The sequence below is a fragment of the Garra rufa genome, chromosome 3 (assembly GCF_049309525.1).
Source record: "Garra rufa chromosome 3, GarRuf1.0, whole genome shotgun sequence".
Classification (NCBI taxonomy): Eukaryota; Metazoa; Chordata; class Actinopteri; order Cypriniformes; family Cyprinidae; genus Garra; species Garra rufa.
The window spans coordinates 49235690-49262254 of record NC_133363.1 but is presented as its reverse complement, the minus strand read 5'-3'; the positions used below and the strand labels follow the sequence as shown (position 1 = coordinate 49262254).

Genomic DNA, 26565 nt, shown 5'->3' with positions numbered 1-26565 from the left:
TTGTGCTTAATGCACCAAAGCCTTCAAATTGATCCCCGTCTGTTTTAAATTTAGTGCATTTCATGATTATTTATCATGCGGTTGCATAGTGTGTTTTATGTTATGAAAGGCCCCAAAGCATCTGTTCCAAAAATCTGCTTAAGATAAATATTACGCCTCAAGTTTTTGTCAAAAGTTATAATTATGTCCCTAGGGTATATCAGTATAAAGAAGAGAATGTTTGGAAAGTGTCGTCTTTCCTTACATAACATGTATATGGCTTTTTTGTGAATCAGTGGCTCTCGTCAAAAAGCAGAGCCACCCAAATACACAACTACACAACTGGCGCTAATAGGACAAACCCGGCGAACCAGGAGCCGCGAGCACTGGGTCTGCGTCGACCGGCCCCCGACAGTTAGGCCAATCACAGCGCGCAGCTCTGCCTGAGTGGCAGCGCAATTGGTCAATCACAAGCACAGACGCTAAGATGGGCGGGACGTGGAGTGGAGAGGGGTGGGGATTTCGGGGTCATTCACAGTCTTGCTGCTCCACTCTGACGGCGTGTGTTGGAGGGGAAGGGTGAAGTAGCACAGCACTACAGTCTTAAAAAAGAACAAACGTCCTAATCAACAGCGTTCTCAGACATAGTAGAGAGGATTCTCACGAAAAACACCCCGACATATGCAGGAACCGTGAGTTTAAGTGCTAGAAGGTGTCGTTGACCGTTGATTAGCGGCTGCGCTAGCTGTTGTGCTAACACCTCGTTTACATCCACCGTCATCAGACAGCATCACTCCAGCTCCAGACTCGCCACAAACGGCACTCCTGCGAGCTTCTCTCACGCTCTAGGCAGCCGTTATTGAGTTATTGGCTTGTCCCGCTGGAAAGGGTGTCGGAGCTGAACCCCTCCCTGTGGCTCCTGTGCTCACCCCGTCACCTTTGCCCCCTCTCCCACCCGAAACACTGGACACACACAAGCGGCCGGAGAACGGCGAGAGGCCCGTGAAGCTGGGGGTGGTACCGGACTCGCACGCTGTCGGAGCGCCTAAGGAGAGGCACAGTCGTGGGGAGACGCCGACGAACATGGACGGGTTGGCGGTGGAGGTGCGCGGCTCCAACGGGGCCTTCTACAAGGTAACTTCATTTTAAAAGAACAATATTAAACCACAAAGGTCTGCACGCATGCACGAACGGCTTAGGACAGCTGAGGTGTGATGCAGTGATGTGTATCACTTTCAAAGAGGCCCGAAGGGCGCTCTGTTGTTTTGGACCTGCTCGCTAGTCATCGGCCTGTTTTGAAAAGATTGCTTTTTATTTCCTTTCTGGTAATCAGTAGAACCACCGAATTTTGTTAGCGGCTTAGCTAATGAGTCTGTTGACAAGAATCCAGTGGCTGTATCTCAAAATCTAGTGAGCTGCCCTACCTAGTCAACTCACTTTGTTTTGAGACACATGATGGGACCCTCCATCAGTGCTTGAAGCAATAGTTAGGCCAAAAATGAAATTTGTCATCCTTTATCATCCTCACGTTCTTCCAAAATCCATCCTTCCTTCTGTGGTCCACAAAATGAGATGTTAGGGACTGTCACTGTTATTTACTTTTTTATTGCATCCGTTCCAGACAATGAAAGTCAATAGTGTTTGACATTGTCATTCTTCCTAAATGATGACTCAATTATGTGAATAATCCTTTTGAGACTAAGGATGTGAGTTTGTTTTAAGCTTATTGAAGTGTCAGGCTTATATTGTGTGTTTTATGTGCTTATGGGAAATGTGGTGCCACTGGTTGTGTATTCACAAGCCTGTCCTCTTTGTTTGGTCAGCTTGAGTGAAGGTGAATTTGTTCAGATCCCAGGTTATGGATCAGCCACATGGCTTTTACATGTTGTGTGATCCTCCAGCATTAATAAACTACAGCCGCAGTCACTCAAATGTGTTTCATAAAAAGCAACAAATATGTTTCACATGTTTCATTAAACTCTGTGGAAATGTGAACTTCTCTGCAAAAATGATTGGTCATATATGACCCTGCACCGCAAAACCGGTCTTAAGTAGCATGGTTATATTTGTAGCAATAGCCAAAAATACATTGTATCGGTCAAAATTATAATTTTTTTCTTTTGCCAAAAACATTAGGATATTAAGTAAAGATATCCTAATGACGTGTGACGTGCTTGTGCCCACGTTTGCGGCACTGTTTAATAAACTTAATGTGTAAAAGCACATGCTGTTGTATTTTATTTTTATTTAGAGATGTACTATTTTGCACTAAGGTGACAGTGACGGCTGTTTCAAGCTGTAAAACTCTGAGGCGCTAAAGCAGGTGGGAGAGGAACAGGTGATCTCGTTGCTGACACCAAACACTCAACAACCCCCACCAATACTATTACTACCACTCTCCTCTCTGGTTTTATCCTTTGCTCTCATTACTTTTCCCTTCCGTGACCCCTTGTTGTAATGTTATGTAAAAGATGAATTCTTGCCAGTTTAGTCTCTCCTCTGTTCTGTTTTTATACGCCTTCTGCATTTGTTGCTGCTAATGTTGTCAGACGTGTTCTTCAAAGTCTGTATTAACTGTTTATAATCCTAACCTGAAGTGTCAGGGACCAGGGTTTGAGTTTTGAAATGCCCTTAAGAAGTGAAACATGTTTCCAAAGTCTTGGGCAAAGTCTGCCTTAGTATGTAGATTAGTAATCAGTGCAACCAAAATGTGTCGATTCTTAAATTATTATATTCAGTTGTGTAATGAAAATGTATTTTTTTTAGTCAAGTGTTTTTCCCAAATAAATAAATGGATGTTTTATAAAATCTGAAAGTCTTTCACTTAAGGGTTTCTACAAGGTTCCCCATGCAGGGCAATGAATGGAGGACGCACATGGCCAAGAGTCTCCGTCATAGACTCGTTATTTGCCACTCATCCTGTTGGGTCCTGCACGTCTGTAGTGTCACATTCCCAAAATCACCACCCTAACGTAAGACTCTGTGCCTCTCCTGGGCATATCTGTCAGCAGACATATAGGGGTATGTGACTTCACAATCTAGTATGTTGGAATGGTTCCAATACAGGACAGTCTATATTAAAAGCCTGCCCAGTTGCTTTCAGGCACTTTTGCTGACTTGTAAATGAGCAGGCCTTTTAAATCATTTTTTTAATAGCTCATAGCTTTTTTTTGCACATTTACATTCACTTAATACTTTTAAAGGTTTAGTATGTTGCCCTATAGATAGCTGGATAATGTGGATTTGGCAATGCAGATTCAAGCTTTAGATGGCTGTATGTGGATTCATGTGTCTTGTGACTCTTAAATAGACTGCATATGCACTTGTGCTAGTTTTCCTGAGACCAGCCTGTCTTTTTCAAGCAGGTTACACATTGGCACTCGTTCTGTCTAATTTTCTCTCGTCTCAGTCTCTCCCTCCCATATTAGGCATTGTCTGTATGTAGCTAAGCTATGATGGGGGTGGCGACTGGAGTAATCGTTTTATGGCAGCTCTGATAGATTTGTGGAGGAAGGAGGAGTGATGGATGAGGAACAGATTTTGAGGAGGGGACTCTGGGTTCCTCCCCCCAACTGCCCAATTACGTCTCACGTTCACTTGCAAATACTACACCTGTGACGTGCTTGTGCCCACGTTTGCGGCACTGTTTAATAAACTTAATGTGTAAAGCACATGCTGTTGTATCACTGTTGCAATTCACAAAGATTTTGTTAGCAATGTATCTCCCTCAGCAACATATGCTATCTTAGTTGTGTGTAAAACACTTATGCTGAACATATTTTCTCTTCTTTTTTTAGGGTTTCATCAAGGATGTACACGAAGACTCCCTCACAATAGTCTTTGAAAACAAGTAAGTTGGCCTGTACATGCTATTTCCTAAAGCCTCTGCCTGTTTGACAAGGTTTTGCTTGTGATGAGTGTTCGCACTCTGCCACCTACACAACCAACAAAAATATAAGGTTAGCCAAGAAGAGAAGAGTTTTACCCTGTTAAAATGCAGTATATGTATCTCTAGGGTCTTTAACAAGGTATTTTAATGGTGCTGCAGTCGGCCTATCTGTTCTGTTGATTTTATATAATCTATGATATATATCAGAGCCATAGAGAAACAGAGTTGCGACACTCCCGTAGGCTTCCATAGGAACTGAGGAATGCGGAAGTAAAGCGTGTGATGGAGCGGCCAATAGTTCCAAACAACCAATAGTTCCTCCATAGAAGTCCATTCATTTCAGCGCTTTTCAAGCACAGTCGCCGGTAAATTGAAGAAATTACTGCATTTTTTTACATTTTCACGCATCAGTTGACCTCTCGGAAAAATAAACAGTTATACTGTAAATGCAGTTAGATAACGTGAGAAACACTGTAATAGCGACCATAACCAGATACTAGTTGTCATATTTTTACGTTTTTAGTCTTTCTGCAATCTTTCCTCTTTACTGAATGAGTTTCAGTAAAGACTGCATTCAAGAAATACGATAATTTATGCTGAATGCAATTCGTTGCCTTGTGCTTTTTTAAACACTATTTTCATCTTTTCTATTACCGTAAATCCTCTAATATTGGCCTGTATTCCATTAGCGGCCGGGTCTCCAACATTGGCCGGTCTCGCTGTCAGCTGAGGTAAATATCGGCCAGTCTCTAATAGTGGCCGGGGCTATTATTAGAAACCATGTATGTCTGGGCAGCAGAGTATGTGAGCGGAGCGCGGAGTGGAGCTGTGTAATTTTGAATGGAGGGAGGAGCGGATTTTTGAAAAGTCGGAGCGTCGTGGTTTTCACTCGCTCCAAGAGCGCTCCGCCACCTCTCCATCATGAGTACAATTCATGCCAACGGTCCGCAATATAACTGCATATTAAGCAAGAATTCATATGTTAAACATGTTTAGATAGCTTGATAGAGATGGATCACTCAAATCAGAAAGAATGTAAAGGCTATGATGACGCAATGGATGAGCGGTAAATTATAGTTCACAAGGCATTAGTTTGTTCCTAGATAATGAATATTTTCAGGTGAAAGCATGATTTAAACAGGTACAACACTTATTCACATGCAATCGCTCTGTCAATAATGCATTAAAACAAATCTAATGATATCTGATTTCGAATAAACAGACATCTGTAAGAAATGCAGGGATTCATAGGTAAAATAACTGACAAATGTATTTTTATTTTCATTACAAACTTTGCACGGCATAAAGCAGTTATACTCTTTTAATGCTGACAATGTTATTAGCTTTGTATGTGGTAGGAATAAAGTTTGCACACTAGTGTTCCAAACTCTCCTGTTATTTTATTTTAGTATTTTTTATTTTAATATGTGTTATGATCAGGACCGTTGTATTTCAAACATTTTTTTTTGACGCGGAGCAGTGTTTCTGATATCAGTGAGCGAGGAGTGGAGCGGGAAATTATGAACTCAGAGCGGAGCTGGAGCGGAGCGATTATTAAATGCACCTAGTATTTTATAGGTCCAAATAGACACAATCTCTTTTTTTTTATTCTACTGGTAGTTCGTTTTGCTCAAATAGAAATTGAGGCCTGTCTCCAATTCTGGCCTCCTTCTAATAAAGGCCTGGACCGCGATGCGCTTGAGTAAAATAAAGGCCCGGGCCTGTATTAGGGGATTTACGGTATGTTAAATGCCATTTTTGCTTGCCTTTTATAATATTCAGTTATGTTGTATATTTGAATATCATAAAATAGCACGAGTAAATTACTTTATTTAACATTAAATCGTTAAATCGAAACATAAAAAATGAGTGTTTGATCGTGTCCAAATACACATTCAAATGTATTTAACCTTAAATATTATACTAACTGTAATATAAATACTATATTAGAAAATGTTATCTTTTAAATGGTCAGGATCAATATTGCACATATTATTTAGTACAAAAAAAACTCTTGTTGGTGTTTGGTCACGTTTGACTGTCAAAGTGTATGAAAACATATTAATTATGTCTCTTTATCACTCGCCAGAATAAAATGCGATTGTGAACCGTATTCAGAGAAGTTATCAATACACAATCAATGTACATTATGTGTCAATAATTACTCGAAATTGCTGCAAATATAGTAAAACTGCTGTCTATCCTACTTAAGCCCATTCAAACACATTGACAGCGCGGAGTTGTTTGGAACTATTGAGAGCTCCATGAACCACGTGACCGCGCGGCGGCGAGATCAAAGCGTGTCGCAACTCTCTTTCTCTATGGCTCTGATATATATGGTACTTGGAACAAACACACACTATGCATATATAAAAAGTTATATATGTAAATGTATATAAAATTATTGTATACAGTCAAACCAAAATTTATTCAGACACCTGAATAAATTATATATTAAAAAAATGTATTTAAAAATTATATCTGGTGTTTTAATAATTTTTGGAGCTGTTTGGAAAGTATCCAGCTATGTAATATGAAAAATAGAGATGTTTATCAAGATAAAAAAATACACTGGACTGAGACAGTGATGCCTCATTTCCCTTCAAAATTGATTTTAGTTTTGGGAAAGCACAGAAGTTGCAGGGTGCCAAATCTGGGCTGTAGGGAGACTGAGTCACCTGGGTGATTTGATGTTTTGGCAAAAGACTGGGCGGGCGCAGGGTCGTGATGAAACTGCCAGTCACCAGTTGCCCATAGCTTTGGCTGTTTTTGTTGTATTGCATCTCTCAATTTTGTATTTTTCATATTACATTGTTGGATACTTTCCAGACAGCTCTTGTAAAAAATGTAAAAAAAAATATTTTATTATTATACATACATAAAAGATATGTAACAAACCAAGCATTTTATTGTTTGGGTTCAGTAAGATTTTAAAACACTTATTTACCAAGGATGCATTTAATGAATCAAAAATGACAGTAAAATATTTATTATGTTAGAAAAGATCTCTATATCAAATAAATGCTGATGGATCATATTACGCTAATGACTGCTGAAAATTCAGCTTTGAATTTGACATTTGAATAGAATTGTAGAAATATTTCACAATATTACTGTTTTTACTGTATTTTTTTTTTTAATCCAATAAATCAGCCTTGGTGAGTATTTTCAGAAACCTCTTTAAATCTTACAGACCCAAAACTTTTAAATGTTTTTTATTGTTTATATATTAAACAAATAAAAAAAATGTGTATGCATTCATTATTTTATTAAATATGTAATATAAGCATGAACACTACCAGTCAGAAGTTTCAGGACAGTAAAATTTTTAAAAGTTTTTATTCAAAAAGGTATCTTCTGCTCACCAAGCCTGCTTTTACTTTGATCCAAAATACAGCAAAAGCAGTAATGTTGTGAAATATTTTTACTTTAAAAAAATGCTTTCTGTTTAAATATATTTTAAAATGTAATTTATTCCTGTGATGAAAGCTGAATTATTCAGCAGCCATTACTCCAGTCTTCAGGGGTCACATGATCATTCAGAAATCATTCTATGCTTATTTATTTTAATTATTATTATCAATATTTAAAACAGTTGAGTACATTTTTCTTTTCAGGATTCTTTGATGAATAGAAAGATCCAAAGATCAGAATTTATCTGAAATAAGAAGCTTTTGTAACATTATACACTATACCATTCAAAAGCTTAGAGTTAGTATAATTTATTTTTTGGGGGGAGGGGAAAGAAATTTTAGGAATTAATGCTTTTCTTTAGCAAGGATGCTGGTAAAGACATTTATAATGTTACAAAAGATTTCTATTTAAGATAAATGAGGTTTCTTTGATTAACAGAAAGTTCAGAAAAACAGCAAAGTATTATACTCGGCTATTTTAAACAATAAAAAATAATACATGTTTTTTGAGCAGCAAATTAGAATATTAAAATGATTAATTAATCATTAAATAAAATCCAGCTTTGAAATCACAAGAATAAATTACTTTTTAAAATATATTCAAATAGAAAGTTATTTTAAATAGTAAAAAATATTTCAAAATTGTACTGCTTCTGCTGTACTTTGGGTCAAATAAATGCAGGCTTGGTCAGCGGAAGAGACTTTAAAAAAATGTTTACTGTTCAAGAACTTTTGACTGGTAGTGTACAAGTAGATCTATCGGTACATGTATTTAAATACATTGTTACTATACAGATATTATAGGTCACTCTTAAAATGCAGCAATGTTGTAATGTTTTTTGTGTAAGGTGGTCTTATCTGATTGTGCTCATCAGCTTGTTTTCTTAAAGCTTAACTGATAGATCACTTCCACTTTTCCTTTAGCCATGTGCTCTAGCCCGTCTCTCTCAGCACCTGTGCTAACTCTCTCGGGCAGCTGTCAGACAGCTCTTTATAGTTCTCCTGTCCCCCTCCTTCCCTCGTTTTCCCCCTCCATGTCTCCCTACTCCTCCCATCCTTATCTCTGCCTTTTTTCCTTCTCTCACTCCCCGTTTCGGACTGAGGGAGATCCAAAAATAGCCTTGTGAGGTATGCAGGCAAGGGAGTACAGGACAGTGGCCCTGCCATTCTTGGAATGGTTCTGCTGACCCATGGACAACCAGGAGCACTCATCTTATCTCTCTTAGACCATGTGCTCATGGTTTTGTTAAATTTGTGTATAATAGTGAAGATTGACTTCAAGGGGATTTCAAGAAAAGTTTATATCTGAATGAGTAAAGAACTAGTTTCTCTGGACCTTTTTGCAGTGATTTATACAAAGTTGTGATTTACATGTGTATCTGAAAGCCTGTGATTCGCTCATTTCAGTAAATCCGCACTGACCCCTCATCTTTCAGTTTTGATGATACTCCTCCTTTTTACTAAATTGACACTGACGTCTGTCAAAGTAAAAGGCTTCCTAAAGCCAGTGAGCCCATGGTTTTTGGAGGTGGGGTGCTGAGTTGTACCTGTCCTGTCATTAGAAAACTGACTGACAACTGTGCGTCTATGTGTGTGGTTTCTTTCTACAAGCTGGCAACCAGAGAGACAGCTGCCGTTCAGTGACGTGAGGTTGCCGCCCCCGACCGATTACCACAAGGACATTTGTGAGGGAGATGAGGTGGAGGTAGGGATACATTCACTCTGAAACACCCGGAGCACTCCTCAAATCATCACCCTGAAAAGGCCCCCACATATGAATCATCGCCGGAGAAATAGCCCTTTGAAATGCTCGGCTTTCAAAACATATATCAGTCTCATCTTGCGCCACTTGCCATAGTGTTAAACATGGGTCATTCTTCAAAGATAACATGAAAAGTTGTTACAACACATTTAACTTGGGTAATGTGGCATATTTAGAGAGAAATCTTAAAAATTGATGAGATTTGTTTGGATCTTGAAATATAGACACAGAGGATGTTTTCTCTCTGCCCATGTAGACTAGAGAGCAATTTTACTGTCTATTAGGGATGTAACGATCAAAATCTCACAATACGACGATATTTAAAAAGACCGATGAAGAATTGGGAAAAAAATTTGCTTTTGTACATTTTAAAGTTATTATTATTCTATCTAAATTAAGCTGACTTAAACTTCAAAAAAAGTAAATTAATTTACTTGTACCTGAACTTTAAAGGGCCCTCTTTTTATTTGATATACTTTGTCTAAATTACATTCACACTAATGTTTTAGGAAGCCAAACAAATTAAAATATAATAATAATAATAACAACAACAATGACAGTTATAGCCATATATTTTAAAACAATTGCACTGCAAAATAAATTAATATTTCAAAAGTATTATTTTTGCTTTAAAATATATTCAAAAACACATCTCGTTATAATTCTAGTGAAATGCTGTAATCTTTTGCCGCAAAAAAAAATAAACTGGTGGCTGTTGCATTCCCATACGCATTCTAAATTCACAGTACATGAAATGATGAAGGGATTAAGCCATATTGCACTTTCGGTTTTAGTTCATTTGACAGATACTGTGTCAAAGTATAATAGCCCAAAACACAACTTTAAAGACCTTTTATGATGGAATAAGAAGTTTAAATATATTTTTAAAAAATAAATTTTTCCCGGAAAACCTATCGTTTTATATCGTCATGTGACCACGGTAATATCTAGATGGTTTTGCTATTGCGTTATCACGGCATTGGTATTATCGTTACATCCTTACTGTCTATTTTTTCTGTTATTTATCATAACATGAAAATACTTATCGAATTATTAGTATCAGCCAGTACTGCAATGCTGGTGTAGCTATAGTTTCTTTGAAATTGCCTAACTGACCAATTAACATCTTTGAAACAGATCCAAAATCAAACACTGCTGTCAATGAATAATGCAGCCATGTCTATAAATGATGCTTTATTAATGCATCTTTTGTTTTCAAGTACTCTTTAGTCAATTAACTGAATATTGTGAGAATGTGCTTTTAAATTTCAGCAAATGATTGAAGCTAGTCTTTAAAGGGATAATTCACCCAAAAATGAAAGTGACCCCGTAATTTACTCACCCTCAAGCCATCGTAGGTGTATAAGACTTTCCTCTTTCAGATGAATACAATCAGAGTTATATTTAAAAAATGTCTTGGATCTTCCAAGCTTTATAATGGAAGTGAATGGGTGTTAGGAATTTGAAGTCCATTAAAATGCATCCATCCATCATAAAAAGTGCTCCACACAGCTCTGGGAGATTAATAAAGGCCTTCCGAAGCTAATCGATGTGTTTGTGTAATAAAAGTATCCATATTTACAACTTTATAAAATGTAAGCTCTGGGGCCTCATTTATAAAGACTTGCGTAGAAACCATCCTTGATTTTATCTAAGAACTTTTCTGATTTGATCGTAAGAGCGATTCAGAGAAAACGAACGTACGCACTAAATCCATATGTACGCCAGTCATTCGGTTAAATCACAAATGATCGTGGAATTGTGTGCAGCTGAATGTTCCGCCGTCGAAACGCCCCTGCTTAATTAATAAACATAAAAAAATGAGCTCATTCCTAAAGCAAAAACTCGGTGACAATGGCAAGTAAAAAGGAGTGCAAGAAATCAAATTATAGTGAGGCTGAACTATCTGCAATACCAGGCATTACCACAAGGAAACGGTCGTACGCCAAGCTGGAATCTGACGTGGAGATAAGTACTTTTCCACGTCAAAGACGGTTTTTATAAATCGGTACTTTGACGTGGATTTGATCGTACGAACACTATAAGATCAAATCAGTGCGTAAGAAAGTTTTATAAATGAGGCCCCAGGTTTCTGCTAACTGTCGTACAGATTCACGAGAGAGTGGTGTTTCAATGTAGATTTAGGCATAGTGTAAGTTTCTGTATAATATGATGAATGCGGAATCTCAGAAGCGGGAGCAAAACAAAACACCGGTCATGAATTAGAAGTACAAAACGAGGTTTTGTAAAGAAAAATGTCGATCAGAAGGTCTTTATTAACCCCTCAGAGCTGTGTGGAGTATTTTTATGATGGATGAATGTACTCAACACCCAATCACTGGCTTTATAAAGCTTTGAAGAACCAGTTTTTTTTTTTTTATATAACTCTGATTATATTCATTTGAAGAAGGAGATCATATACACCTAGGATTGCTTGAAGGTGAGTCAACCATGGGGTTATTTTCATTTTTGGGTGAACTATCCCTTTAAATCCTACAAATTATGCATCCTACTTACTAGATACTGGCATTTTCCAGTCAACCACTAGATACAAACATACCCGACACATTTTATGTTTATTTTTTCAATACTATAGCACACTCCTTTTATGGTACAAAGAAAGGGTACTATTCATTTCTTGCTTTGTTGAATACAGAGACTGGCAGAGACAGAGACTTTATTTCAGTGCTTCCTTGCACACAATCACCTGACCTTGTCTTTCCCCTGCAGGTTTACTCCAGAGCCAACGAGCAAGAGCCCTGCGGCTGGTGGTTGGCAAAAGTGAGGATGATGAAGGGAGAGGTAAGTCAGGTCCAGGTGTGCAAGCGACCACTGCCGCACATGAGCACATGTTTGATCAGATGATGGTTACAGGGTCTACATTTCAAGGGTTCTGTCTCTTGTTATTCACTCACTTGGCCTCTGAAGTGGAGTCCAAAGTGAATATATGAATATTGATTGAGGGTGTCTCAGGTCTTTTTGGGACCCATCGCTCCAGCAGGCCTTTAACACACACACACACACACACATCTGCAGCACTGACCCAGTTACCCATAAACACTAGGGTGATCTCATTTATTGAGTCAGACTGAACCCCCTGGTGATCTAATAGCAGATCGCCTTAAGCTCTAGAATATGCATTCAGTATGCATGAGCAAGATAAACAACCGCAAAATGTAGGTCTGTTTAAAGACATCTGGGATCCTCTATATGGGTCCCACTTAAGGCATCAGGTTTAAGAAGTGTTCTAGGTTCATATGTTGTCCCGTTGCATTTTATTTTATTTTGGGATACATCTAAATAGTAATCAATATCATGCCACAGAGCTTTATTTGTATTGAACCTTGAACGTTATTGTAAGGTTATAGTGCAATGCTAACATTTACAGTCAATGCTGTATTAACTGCTCTTTCCCTTTTATTAATACACAAATAGTAGTTTATTAACACTGCTCCTCAGAGCCTATGACTGCTGTCCACTGTTTCCTGGCAAGGTTCCGTTCAAACCTGCCTCCACACACATTTTGGCTAATTAGGTTAAGGTAGCATGGGCTGACAGGCAGAACTCTCATAATGTTACATGCAGCACTGGGGAACTGTCTTCTCCCTCTTGCACACTTTCATTCTGATACTGGGGCACTCGAATAATAGGACAAATTTAGACTTGACTTTTGACTGCATTCTAGGTCACTGAGTGTAGTCGTGTGTTACTGCTGATATGAGATGTGGCTGCTCTGTGTTATTATAGGGTTTGTTTTTAGTCAGGAGGGGGGCTGTTCTCAGATTATCTTCAATCGATTTTCTTCCCCACTGCTTTTACTGTCTTACAGGCAGCAGATACTTAATGTTGGCTTGATGCTTCTGTCTGCAAGATGGCTTCAGTCACACTCCGAGCGTGTGCTGTACTAATGCGTCTCATCACAGTGACTAATTACTGGCATTTTGAGCTAGTGGTCTAGCACAACAAAACGGTCTTTGAGCAGCTTCAGTCTGTTTGCTGTGTCTTTAAAGTGGTGAGGCTGTGAAAGAGGCCATTGTGACTTGTGTAATAAACAGTCAGCTGGTCATTACAGCAAAATAAACCCTGCAGGACCAAGATTCAAAGCTGACTGTACATTTATCCTGCTTATTAGTGGACATTAGAATTGGTTTGAGGTTAAATGATTTTACTAAATGGTCAGATATACATCTTAGAATGCTGTGTTTGTACAATGAAAAATATTCCAGAGTAATGGTCAGTATAAAATCCAATTGAACTACCTAAACTATTAACGAAGTTCAGCATGCCATGCGACGCCACATTTATCTGAGTGGTTGGCATTGTGATATTTAGTTTTTTTTTTCCCTCCTGTTCAGTTTTATGTGATCGAATATGCAGCCTGCGACGCCACATACAATGAAATCGTCACATCGGAACGAATCCGGCCAGTCAATCCCAACAGCCCCTCCTCTGAAAACTCCTTTTACAAAATCCCCATCCCTGTACCTGAGGATCTCCGAGAAATGTAAGTTACACATGAAGTCTTCTGATAGTCCACTTTTAAGTCACAGACTGTGTGTCCATTTAGACTAATTTGGTTTCTTTGCAGTATTTTTGTGTTAAGTTGTTTTTAGCTAACCAAATCAAGTCAATATCAACCTCAACAAATTGTGTTGGTATAGGGCTAGGCATTAAACAAAATATACTTCTTATAATAAAAACAAACCAGTTTTATGTATCTTTAACATTTTTAGAAGAATTAAATGTATTCTTTTCTTTTCTGAATGATGCAGCTGTTTGACCGAGAACATCCACAAAGACTTCAGGAAAGCAATCGGAGCCAACTGCATCTTCTACAACACCTTTACACAACAACTTATCGTCCTGGTCAGTGTTTAATTCTATTTAACTTCTCATAATGATACTGAATTATACATTATGTCTGAACTTGTCTCTCTGTTTCTCCCCAGTCCACAAGCGAGTGCACGGTGAAACGAGCGGCCCTACTGAGTGACATGCACTTCCGGAGTATTCGCACCAAACTCATGCTAATGTCCCGTAACGAGGAGGCCACTAAACACTTAGAGGTACACAAATACAAAAAAATGGTGATTTTTTTTTTTTCCCTAACAGAGAACATTGACATTTGAAGAAATAATCACTAGTTTGAGATTATTGCATTGACCATTAATTATATCCACTTGACTAATTAACAGAAATGTTAGCTCCCCTGTGTCAGTTCCAGGCTTCAATGATAGACTTATCAAAGGATGCATTTAGTAAAATATTTTTTAGTAAATATTGTGAATATTGTGAAAAATTGTCAGTTATATTTAAAATGGATAGCTTGAGATTTTGAACCAAAATAAAGTGCGTCCATCGATCATAAAAAGTACTCCACATGGCTCTGAGGGGTTAATAAAGGCCTTCTGAGTGAATCGATGCATTTGTGTAGGAAAAATATCCATATTTAAAATTATATTTGTAAATTTTATATTTGTATATTTGTAGTCTCTAGCTTCCGTTAACACGTCTTCACGAAAGAAATGTGCTCAAGTGGCAAAAATAGCATTTTCCTATAGACAGTTGTTTTCCTTCATAGATATGCATGTATGTGTGTGTGTGTGTGTTATATATATGTCTATGTATGTATGTGGTGTTGTTTTTTATATATACCGCGTTTTTTGTTTTGTTTATTCACGGAAGTCAAAACCTTTTGAAAAATCTATTTTTGGCGGTCAGTTTTGATATCGTGGTGGGCTGCCACAAATAAATCAATCGCAAACGCATCAGTTCACTTCAGAAGGCCTTTATTAACCCCTGAGAGCTATGAGGAGTACTTTTTAAGGTGGATGGATACACTTTATTGCCATTATAAAGCTTGGAAGAGCCAGGACATTTTTTTTATGTTACATTCAATTGTATTCGTCTGAAAGAAGAAAGCCATATACACCTATGGGTCAAATAATGAGTGCCCGATGGCCCGGGGCCAGCATGAGCGATGCTCGGGCCAATTGACAGAACTGTCATTTGCCCGACTGGGCCAGTGCACATCGTACGAGTGTGAGCTATATTGTCTACGATAATATTGTAGGCTATTGTAGAGTTTTATTTTATTTTGTTTGTTTATTTTATCTTTTTTTTTTTTTGTGGGGCCATTGAAAATTTTGGCAGGGCAAGTAAAAAATTTAACCACTGGCCTGACCCGGCCTGTTGAAAAAAATTCTTAGCATTGAGCCCTGTCCTAGAATGGCTTGAGTTTAGTCTCTTTAACTTGATATTCTTCATCTACAACATTTTGCTGCAAATACAGATTTACTCACCCATATAAACAAACATTGATAAGCCATCTGTGCTTTCTCATTTGGACAGAGCAGATTTTTTTGCCTTAAAGCTCCACATTCATGAAATGAATTATTCTGCAGTTCAGACTTCTTGTTATATACTGTTGTTTGTTTGTGAAATATTCTTCTTTTTTTTTACTTGTGTTCCTTTAAAAACGCGTGTTCCTTTAAAAAGACATTCTGGTCATGCTGGATCCCCCTGTGGTTTAATTAAGCAGGCAACCAGCTTAACATTTGTGTGTTTTTGTGTACCGCAGACGAGTAAACAGCTGGCGTCTGCGTATCAAGAGGAAGTGAAGGTGCGTGAAGATCTAATGGGTCTGGCCATCGGTTCTCACGGCGCCAACATCCAGCAGGCCCGCAAAGTTCCCGGCGTCACTGCCATTGAGCTGGAAGAAGAGAGCTGCACATTCAGAATCTATGGAGAGGTGTTTATCATTTAAGCTCATCTTGTGTGATTTATAAAGATGCATATAAGATGATTGACAGCAATGATTTTGACTGCTCGTTCTTTCTGACTCAAGACCCCAGAGGCTGTAAAGCAGGCCAGAACGTATCTGGAGTTTAAGGAGGATTCCTTCCCAGTTCCAAGGAACCTTGTAGGTGAGTTGGTTTTCTGCTTATTTGACACATTTCGTTTGGACGTCTTAATGCAGTTCATTTGTGAATAGACATTAGCTAAGCATAAATTCTGAAAATCTGCCAAAGCGATGCGTTCTCTCTCTCTTTCTCTCTTTCCAATGATTCTCTCTCTTTCACAACAGGAAAAGTCATTGGCAAAAACGGCAAAATTATCCAGGAAATAGTTGACAAATCGGGCGTGGTTCGAGTCCGGATCGAAGGGGATAATGATAAAAAGCTGCCCAGGGAGGAGGTAGGCAGGCAGGGGGCTGGCAGAGAGAACACTGTCAGCAGCCAAGAGGTGAATGAGCCGCCCACCTGATACAACAAACCTCTCACTGTTACAGCTAAATAAAACCTCAGTGAGGGAAAACAACACAATATTAGTAGCAAGCTGTTTATTTTCATGCAAGTGTACATACATTTTGAGCATTTTCAATCGTTTAATATCTGAAATGGCTTCTGGTTTTACTAACATCACAAATGCTATCCCTCCTTTGTCTTTGTTATTCAGGGTATGGTTCCCTTTATCTTTGTTGGAACCAAAGATAACATCAGTAACGCCCAGGCTTTGCTCGAATACCATGTGGCCTACCTTCAGGTTAGTCACTAGGCATAAAGATTGTTCAGCCTCTGAACTAAACGTTCCCTATGTTTGTTCTGCCATTGTTCAAAACTCAAAAGTGTACAAATGTTGAAATGTTATACAAAGATATATTGAATTCATTGTACCATACTTAAGATGAGCATTTGAAATGAACTGTTTTTTGAATGGTCAGCTGATCTCCTCCTTCATGGAAAGCTGTTGGTCGAACTTAACCACCAACTGATGCTAAAAATAACCTCATTGGGGGTAGATTTGATGGGGGGGGGGGGGCAAAGTGTGGATTACATGCTTTCTACCCAGGCGCCTCTCAAAATAGCCGTTTTCCCTGTCCATCCCAGCTCTACCACGTTGCCCTCCTCCATCAGCGTTCAGCTGCTGTTTCAACCCGGCAGCTGTCACATTCTGAATTGACACCTTCACACACATATACAGACATGTTGCATCTAGTGAAAACCCACCTCAATAAATGCTGTCTGTACAGATAATCCTGCTTGACAGATGCCAGTTCTCAAAGCTGATAATTTCATCAGCCTCATCAATATTTAATAAGTGGATTATTTATGTGTAATAAGCAAAATAGTTGAGAGAAAATTGTTTTCCCCCTTTTGCACTTAAAGAATTAATTTTATTATAATTCTGAAATTTTGTTGTCTTATAAATGATAATGTTATATATTACATTGTGATAGATATGAAAAGTATCTTTTTCAAATTTTTCCCCTAGTAAATATTAGATTTCTTCTTGGCTGATCTTTTATTATATGGTGTATTATAGTATTGCTGTACAAGGTTTTTATATTATATTTTGTGATACTGAATATATATTATTACATATTGTATCATGCTACCTTAAACTACCAGTCAAAAGTTTTTGAACGGTAAGATTTTTAATGTTTTTCAAAGAAGTCTCTTCTGCTTGAGCAGAGAACTTTTTTTTTGAAAAACATTTAAAATTATATATGTAATATATATTCAGTATCAAACAAAATATATAACCTTGTATACCAATACTATAATACACTATATAATAAAAGATCAGCTAAGATGGAATCTAATAATATCTAGTTTTTGAAATTATTACTTTTCATTTAGCAAGAATGCTTCAAATTGATCTAAAGTGATGATAAAGACATTTATAATGTTACAAAAGATTTCTATTTCAGATAAATGCTGTTCTTCGGTACTTTCAATTCATTAAAGAAACCTGAAAAAAAGTCTGAAAATTGTTTTAACAATAATAGTAATAATAATGTTTATTTTTTTTTTAGCAGCGAATCAGAATATTAGAATGATTTCTAAAGGATCATGTGACTGAAGTAATGATGCTAAAAATTCAATTTTGAAATCACAGGAATAAATTAGATTTTAAAATATATTCAAATAGGAAATGGTTATTTGTAAATAGTACAAATATTTCAAAATTGTACTGTTTTTGCTGTACTTTGGACCAAATAAATGCAGACTTGTTGAGACTTTAAAAAAACTTTAAAAATCTGACTTTTGTCTAGTAGTGTATATGTTATATTGTCATAGGTAATAATAGCATACTTTTTCTCATTTTGCTATTAAACAAAAATCAGAAATATTACATTGCTACTTTTTGTGATCTATATTCCTGTTTTCTGTAACTCTGTATGTAGTTTTTTAGTAATGCCTAACTGTACTTCCTCTATGATTGACAGGAGGTGGAGCAGTTGCGTCTCGAGCGCCTACAGATTGATGAACAGCTCCGTCAGATTGGGGTGGGATACCGTGCACCCCCCAGCCGCTCTGGTTCAGGAGTCGCCGGCGAGCGTGAACGGGGATACCTCACGGACGAGAGCACCAACTCCCTGCAGACCACACGCACCTATGGAGGAAGAGGACGTGGACGCAAATCTAACAATACGTACTCTGGCTATGGTGAGATACAATTCTTACAGCTTTTATTTTGCCCTAAACCACTAGATGGCGCAAAAACCCACCCTGACACTTTTCTAAATGTCTATGTGCACCTGGACATTTGTCTGTTCAAGGAAATATTGTTGGAACACATTTTCCATAAGTTGTGCCCTATCGTTCGCTTTATATAATTTATGTAGTCATTTGTGAATGCTCAAATTCATATGCCAACAATATTCAATATACTGCTTGTAACACCGTTGTTGGAAGTAGACATAAAAATGGATTACTAACTAAATGTGTCACATTTAACTGTAACTGTAGCAAAACTGCTCAGTGACAAATGTCATTCTGCAGGAACAAACTCTGAAATGTCAAATGCATCAGAGACAGAAGAGTTAGGGGAGCGGGAGCCCAGGCCAAAAGGTGTTGGAGGAGATGACAGAGGTTCCAAGCGTGGAGGTCGTGGCCGTGGCTCCAGCACTGGCAGGGGCCGGGGAGGACCAGGGCCCCGAAACACTAACACCATCAGCTCAGGTACATACTGATTGTAATTAATAAAAAACACCATTTTAAAAAAAAAAAAAAAAAAAAAATCTTAGGCCATGTTTACACTCCAAACCTTGGTGCTCAGTTTCAATTTTTTTTAGTATAGCTGTGTTGGAAACTCTGATGCAATGACCAGGAGAATCTTGGCTATCTTCATCAGAGTTCTTTATTGGGAATGTGCTGCAGTCATCACAAATCTAAGGCAGTGATACATTGTAGTTTATATACATTTAGAGGGCAGTGGAGACAAAGCACCTGGGTGACGACCTTAAATCATGCAAATAAAGTACTCATGTGTAGCAGCAACCTGCTCCATTTAACCAGTCCTAATCCAGTCATCATAACTATTTAAAGACTAGGGCAGAGGCACCAAGAGCAATTACAAACAAAAGGTGAGAGTCTCAGTAATCTGGTTCATTTGACTTACAATAAGAGAACAGGAACTGCCAAATAGGAAACACTCATGGTGCAAACTAGCTTGAGAGAATCATTTGTCGGATGTCATATTTACCTTAAATGCTAAATACAATGTATTTCACTTTAGTGTTTCATGTGATGCTATGTCAGAGCATAGGATCTGCATATCTCAAACAGATTCTTAAATTTGTAATCTCACAGCTGTTCACATTTTTGTTTTAACTGTGGCCAATATCATATTTCTATTGTGAACCGATCGTGTTTCTGAACTGACCTGCATGTGCAAATGAACAATACAAACCGGGTTGCCAGGTTTTCACAACAAATTCCGCCCAATTGCTTAAAACTATCCCACTCTTGTTCCGTGGGGTGAATATCACAATAGTGGGGTCGGTTCAACCCACATAGTTGACAAACAACCTGCGGCAACAGTGATAATGTAGCCTAATTCTGCGGGAAAACTGTGGACTTAGCAACACTTGAACAGCACACTGTTAAACGGAAGTAAACACAGAGGACATAAAGTACGTGATTATGCATTTATTTATAGTGTGATTGCTGCAGAAGCCAGTGAAAATTATGCACAGGCAATATGATAAATAAGCACAAGGATGTGACAGAAAAGAGTTTCGAAATGAATGATCCGAGCACTTGTGTTGCATTTTGCAACTGTCTTGATAACTTAGGGTCTGTAAAATCGTTGAAATGATTCCCATGAGTGCAGAATCGTGACGAAAGTTGATCGAGAGTGACGTAAGCGTCGTTAATTCTGTTTTGACTGTTCAGGCTGTGGTCGGCCGTGGGTTTTTTTGGTCTAGTTATGATGTACAATACTTAAAGGAGAAGTTCACTTCCAGAACAAAAATGGACAGATAATTTACTCACCCCCTTGTCATCCAAAATGTTCATGTCTTTCTTCAGTCGTAAAGAAATTTTTTTTTGAGGAAAACATTTCAGGAATTATTTTTATGTAGGTGGACTTTAATGGTGCCCCCGAGTTTGAATTTTCAAAATGCAGCTTTAGAGGGCTCTAAGCAATCCCAGCTGAGGAAGTATGATTTTATCTAGTGAAACGTTTGGTCATTTTCTAAAAAAATTGACAATTTATATACTTAACCTCAAATGCTTGCCTTGTCTATTGCCTGCGATGCACATGTGAACACAGTAATCCGGGTCCATACAGTTAGGGTATGTCGAAAAACTTCCATCTTGTTTTCTTCTCCATATTCAAAATAGTCCTGCATAGCTGTTTTACTTTTGAGGCAAGTGTTTGAGGTTAAAGTATATAAATTGTCAATTTGTTTAGAAAATGACCAACCGTTTCAGTAGATAAGACCCTTCTTCTTCGGCTGGGATCATTTAGAGCCCTTTGAAGCTGCATTTAAACTGCATTTTGGAAGTTTAAACTTGAAGTTTAAACCATTGAAGTGCACTATATGGAGGTCGTTCCTGAAATGTTTTCATCAAAATACAATTTCTATTCGACTGAAAGAAAGATGTGAACATTTTTGTTCTGGAAGTGAACTTCTCCTTTAACTGGATAAAAAATGGCTCTGGTGTGAAATCTTACTTTGTATTATTAAAAAATACATTAAGGTTTAGTAAAGCAACTAAGAGTGTTATTAAAAACTAAATTACATTTTTTTTAAATGCTTGATAGCTTATGTGATTAACTATGCAATAACTACGCAATTTCATGTTTATCATATGTGTGTTTGTGTATATTCCAGTGCTTCGAGATCCAGACAGTAACCCGTACTCTCTGCTGGAGGGAGAAGGTGAACTAGGTGGTGATACAGATGCCAGCGAGAGCATGGGCGGCACTGACCGCAGGAGACGTTCACGCCGTCGCCGTAACGACCAGGAGCCCAGCCTTATGGATGTAGCCGCTAACGAATCAGACAGTCAGGCAGCTGCCAGTGAGAACGGACTGGGTATGAAAAAGTTTCAGTTTATTTTGATTAAAAAGAACATTTGTGTTCACTTGTTTTTGCAAAGCAGTTTTAAAAAAATTTATCATCTTCCTTTTAGTTCATTTAGAAAACAAGTGACAGTCAATGATGTCAAAGGTGTTCAATGCAACACGCTTGCATTTCAAAGAATGTGGTTTCTGTGCATCTCGCTTCATTTGTTGTTCTGCGGGTATTTGTTGGTTGGTTTTTGAACCCAACTATTTGGAAAGAAACAGTGGGCAAGTGGTATGCAGCTAAAGTGGTTCGATGACCTAGTTTTGTTTTGTTTAGAGTTGGTGAGATTTCTTTAAAAAATTTTTTAAAGAAGTCTCTTAAGCTCAACAAGGCTGTATTTATTTGATAAGTAGGAGTAATGGTATGAAATATTACAATTCTAAAAAATTTGTTTTAATACATTTTAAATAATAGTTTATACCTGTGGTGGCCTAGCTGAATTTTCAGCAGCCATTACTCCATTCTCCAGTGTCACATGATCCTTCAGAAATCACTCTAATTTGGTGCTCGAGAAATAATTTCCTTAATATTTTTGTTTAGTCACCCAGTAGGTTAAATTGTCTCAGGAATAAAGAGAACATCATATTTATTTCTCAAGTAATAGCAACTGCAAGCTACTCTTGTACCTCAGAACCTTTGAATTGGATTTTAAGCAAAAAGTTACTTTTGTAAAACGGCATTATCTGTAATTAGCATTGTCAGAAGAGACTGGAAAGATTATGAAATCCTTGGGGTCATAAAGATTCATCCAAGGAATGTTTGATGGGGTTTTCGTAGAACGGCCTCAGAAGATAAACTGAAAATAAATTGGTCCCAATGCATCTCATGCTCTCTTTGTCTTCCCTCATTTCTCACAGAAGAGGAGGGCAGGCCCCAGCGCCGTAATAGAAGCCGCCGCCGTCGTAACAGAGGCAATCGTCCTGAGGGAGGCTCCACCAGCCGTGACAGACAGCCAAGTAAGAAAATGGGAAAGGGTCAAGATGTAGAAGCGAAACTGACAGGAAGGGACTACAGAGAGAGAAATGTCAAGTTGAAAATTAAAACTTAAGCATGTTTTTCTGTTCTTCAGATTTAGTAGAGAGTGACGGGAACTTATTGTTGCTGACCAGATTCAAACTTGAAAAAACTAGATTGTAAATGGTGATATTTGCAGATTTTATTGTTTTTGTTTTTTTTATGTTAATGTCACAGTCATGTCCTACAGAAGGTGTATGATTTAAATGCAACTGTAAGAGCTGTTTTCATGCTGTGTGTTATAAGATTAGTCCACTTGTTTGATCACTTGCTGCTTTTTTTTCCCCCCCTCAACCTGACTGTTCTTTCTCTCTTTTGATATAGTTACTGTTGCTGACTTCATCTCTCGTGCCGATTCCCAGAGCAGACAGAATCTCCCAGGGAAAAAGGACGTGACACCGCACACGTCTCATCCCAAGGTCTGCAAATACTACTACACAAAACACACCCCTCAGATTAAGACTGCACTGATTTGGGGGGAAAATCATTTTTATTTAGTGTTTCCAAAAATATTTTTTATGTTGTTATCAAGAGGAAAAAAAGCTTCAAGCTTGTAGAACCTCGCAATTTGGCTAGAATTGTGCTTTATACACTGTCATTTAAAAGTTTGGCATCATTTTTTAATGGAGTCTTATGCTCATCTTGGCTGTATTTATTTAATCAAAATACAGAAAAAAACAGTAATATTGTGAAATAATATTGTCATTTTTAATATTGGTTTACTATTTTAATAGACTTTTTAAAATATAATTTATTTCTGTCACACAGCACTATTTTCATCGGCCATTACTCCAGTTTTCAGTGTCACATAATCCTTCAGAAATCATTCTAATAATAAAAAGTTACATTTGTTCAATATAGAAATCTTTTCTGACAGAGTCTTTACTATCACTTCATCAATTTAGCATATCTTTGCTGAATAAAAAAATGACACAATTTCTATTTTTCTTTTTAACCTTTTTATTTATCGAAGAATCCTGAAAAAAGTATCACGCGTACCAAAAAATATTAAGCGGCACAACTTTTTTTTTTTTTTACATTAAAATGATTTCTAAAGCATCATGTAACACTGTTGATTGAAGTAATGATGCTGAAAATTCAGCTTTGCTTCAAAGAAATAAATTTATATTTTAAAGTGTATTAAAACAGAAAACGGTTTATTTTAAATTGCAGTATTTCACAAAATTACTGTTTATTTTTAATTTATGTATTTTTGATCAAATAAATGCAGCCTTGATGAGCGTAAGAAACTTATTTAAATGTAATTATAATTTGTTGTTGAGAGGGAAAAAGCTTATGGCTCGTAAAGCTGCACAGTTTGGGCAATATTTTTTTTTTTTTTTTTTTTTTTTTTTTTTTTTTTTTTTTGTCAATGAGACTATGGAATTATTTTATATATGTATAATATATAATGTATAAAGTTTTTATATATATATATATATATATATATATATATATTAAGAACAGCAACAACAATAATTTAAAAAAATTTATATATATATATAATAGAGAGAGAGAGAAAATCTATCTATATATCCAATGACCTTGACCCTAAGATGTCAAGAGTTCCATTCCCTGTGCAACTGCCACTGGCCCAGCTGCATTCAAGGGGAGGGGCATACTGATAGGTCAATTGTTTTAAGGCTTTCCTTTTGGTGAAAAGGGCATAAAGGTTTCATAAAGGTTTAGGCAAAGGACAGTTTTAAACTGCTTTTCATTCTCTCTTCTTCAGGAAAATGGGACTAGCGTGAGTAAGGAAGAGCGCACTCCTTCCAAGCGCTCCCCTAGCAATGGCGTGGCATCGCCCGGGGAGGCTCTAGCCCTGGTGAATGGCGTCTCGTAATAAGTCATCTCACCCCCTCAAGACCCACGTCTAAAGCAAGACACCACGGCGAACTCTGTCCCTGCTTGCATTCACGTAAACCTTTAAACTGACGAATGAAAATCGACTAAAGTCTATGAGAAGAAAATGATACAAAAAAAAAATGACGAACGCATCTACTTTAAACCACACGTAACGGTGTATGTTTATCCTATCTATCAGTACTTAGTGCTTATTTAAGACAAGCTTGCCAAAAATGAGCTGATGGATATGACTCCAATTTCTGACATAACACAGAAAACAGGACGTGACTTTTTGGGTTTTATTTTTTTTTTGTTTGTTTGTTTTCTCGTTGCCGTCATTGTTTGTTTTTGATTGTTTGTACTCACTGGTGTGGGATTGTGAAACACTCCCAAACAGACGCATCTCTTAAACAGTGTTAGCTAAATGAGGGCGGGGCTAGCGGAGCGGCGATGGGTTGAAGGCGGAGCCTCTCGTGAGCGGTTGACAGTTGAGTCTGTGGTACTCTGAATTTAAGGGCAAAAAGGGGAAACAGAGAGACATTGTGCCTTGAATTTAAAAAAACTTGAGTATTTTCTTTTTCCTTAATATTTGCGTTGTTCATGGGATGAAGTAGATGGTTCCTGTTTTTTGGTGTTTTTACTTTGTCTGAGGAAATGACAGGATTATGCAGAATACAAGGGGTTAGCATGGGGTGGGGAAAGACAGATAATTAATGCCAAACATGAAATTAGGACGTTTGTCCAAGGTCAAGTCTTTATGTGGAAGGCGTTTAATCTCTGTGTGTGTACGAGTGTGTGTCTGTTTGTACATGTATTGTTGTGAGACATGCAGTAAGAACTTAGAATTTGGGAGGAACGTTACATGATCCACGAGACATCCCAAAAGAATCCAGAACGGATTCTGTCTCTTCAGTTAAAACGGCCGGAAGGTGGCACATGTGTCGTTAGACTTTCCAAACACAACTAGAGAGATGTAAATGAACTGACAGGTTCAGAGTATTCAGTATTTCAGCATCTCTTTCCCCACTGTACGTGGAAGGAAGGTAGGATGAATGGGAGGGTGGAAAGTGGTGCACGCACACACTCTATAGCTTCCGGCCCGCATCTATAGGAAAGGCAGGAGAGGGATTGGTGACCCTCTGGTGTGGAAGGTTGGTCTTGATGGTCTAGAAGGCACTCTGGGAACAGTGAAAACCCTATTAAGATAAAGCCAGAAACATTGAGACAGATGCATTCGTTCACACTCACACACACACACACGTACATCCGAGAGTATTGTAATACACTCCAGTTTGGTCAATGGCGTTTTGGCCTCTTCTGTCTCTGCTGGAAAATCCGATGCTGTGGCAGAGAAGGGGATGGATGGTTTGTCGTGTCCCTGATTGTCCTGGTTCAAGGAGAGGAGGGAGCGTTCCCTCACTTTGTTACTGTCATCTTGGTTCCTGCTCTCAAAGGTTCTTTTTTTTTTTTTTTTTTCTTTTTTTTTTTTTGGTTCTTTCCACATCATTGAAAAACAAAAAAGATTAAAAAGGAAGTGAAATAAATTATTTCTGGAATGACACCTGTGTGCCGTTTGGTTTCTTTTTCTCCTCAGTCTGGTTTCAGTTTGTGCACTTTAAAAGAATAAGGTGCAAAAACAGGATCTGAAACTCAGAATCAAAAATATTTTTCTCAGAAAAGGAAATTCAGGAGGTCGAACTATTATATTAAAGGATCAGTTTACTTCCAGAATAAAAATTTTCTGCACTTATTCACCCCCATGTCATCCGAGATGTTCATGTCTTTCTTTAGTTGAAAACAGGGCTGTGCAATATATCGAAATATCGCAACAGCTTGCAATATTTGGGGCCATGAACAAAAGACCGAGAAAATCACTAACTGCTCTTCCCTAAATAAAATTTTTAGCTTAATAATCAGTGCATATTTAATTCAAAATGAGACTAAGCTGTGTTTTATTTTAAATTTTTATTATTCAGTTCCTAAACTGATAGTAAAATGATTCCTTTAATGTTAACATGACATTATGTAATGCTAGAGTAAAACGCTAACGTTCACTTTTTAGAAGTTGTTGTGGGGGTGCTTTCTTCTCACAAAAAGTAAAACATGTATGTTTTCATGTATAATTTTTATACATATACATATATATCTTCTAGAGGTTGTCTGAATCGTAGTTGATCTGTGCTCCATACGGACCAGGCCTAACGGTTTGGCACGCATGTGATCCGAGGATTATTTGCTAAATTTAAGCACTATAGACGTTTTTCCTGAACACGGAAGTAAGTCCGACTCTTAACTGAAA

General features: G+C 37.6%; 1 protein-coding gene across 2 annotated transcripts; it reads left to right on the top strand.

The window, feature by feature from the left end:
• The first annotated feature begins 538 nt into the window (after positions 1–538).
• Positions 539–25827, top strand: fxr2 (FMR1 autosomal homolog 2). 2 transcript variants are annotated; one of them, XM_073837241.1, is made up of 17 exons: positions 539–1113; positions 3777–3829; positions 8893–8986; positions 11774–11845; positions 13399–13547; positions 13816–13909; positions 13993–14109; positions 15624–15794; positions 15891–15969; positions 16131–16240; positions 16502–16588; positions 18276–18495; positions 18832–19011; positions 21171–21374; positions 22265–22363; positions 22746–22840; positions 24154–25827. In XM_073837241.1, exons 1-17 carry the CDS (start codon positions 1063–1065, stop codon positions 24262–24264), a joined length of 1986 nt encoding a protein of 661 aa, XP_073693342.1. In that variant the 5' UTR covers positions 539–1062; the 3' UTR covers positions 24265–25827. The 2 variants fall into 2 exon arrangements, with proteins under 2 accessions (XP_073693342.1, XP_073693341.1); XM_073837240.1 differs by having other exon boundaries at positions 16131–16288.
• Positions 25828–26565: the final 738 nt, after the last annotated feature.

Coding starts and splice junctions, on each gene's coding strand:
- fxr2 (XM_073837240.1), top strand. CDS start 1,063: ATGGACGGGTTGGCGGTGGAGGTGCGCGGCTCCAACGGGGCCTTCTAC. Junction 18,496..18,831: donor CAATACGTACTCTGGCTATG/GTGAGATACAAT, acceptor GTCATTCTGCAG/GAACAAACTCTGAAATGTCA. Junction 22,364..22,745: donor CAGCCGTGACAGACAGCCAA/GTAAGAAAATGG, acceptor CTTTTGATATAG/TTACTGTTGCTGACTTCATC.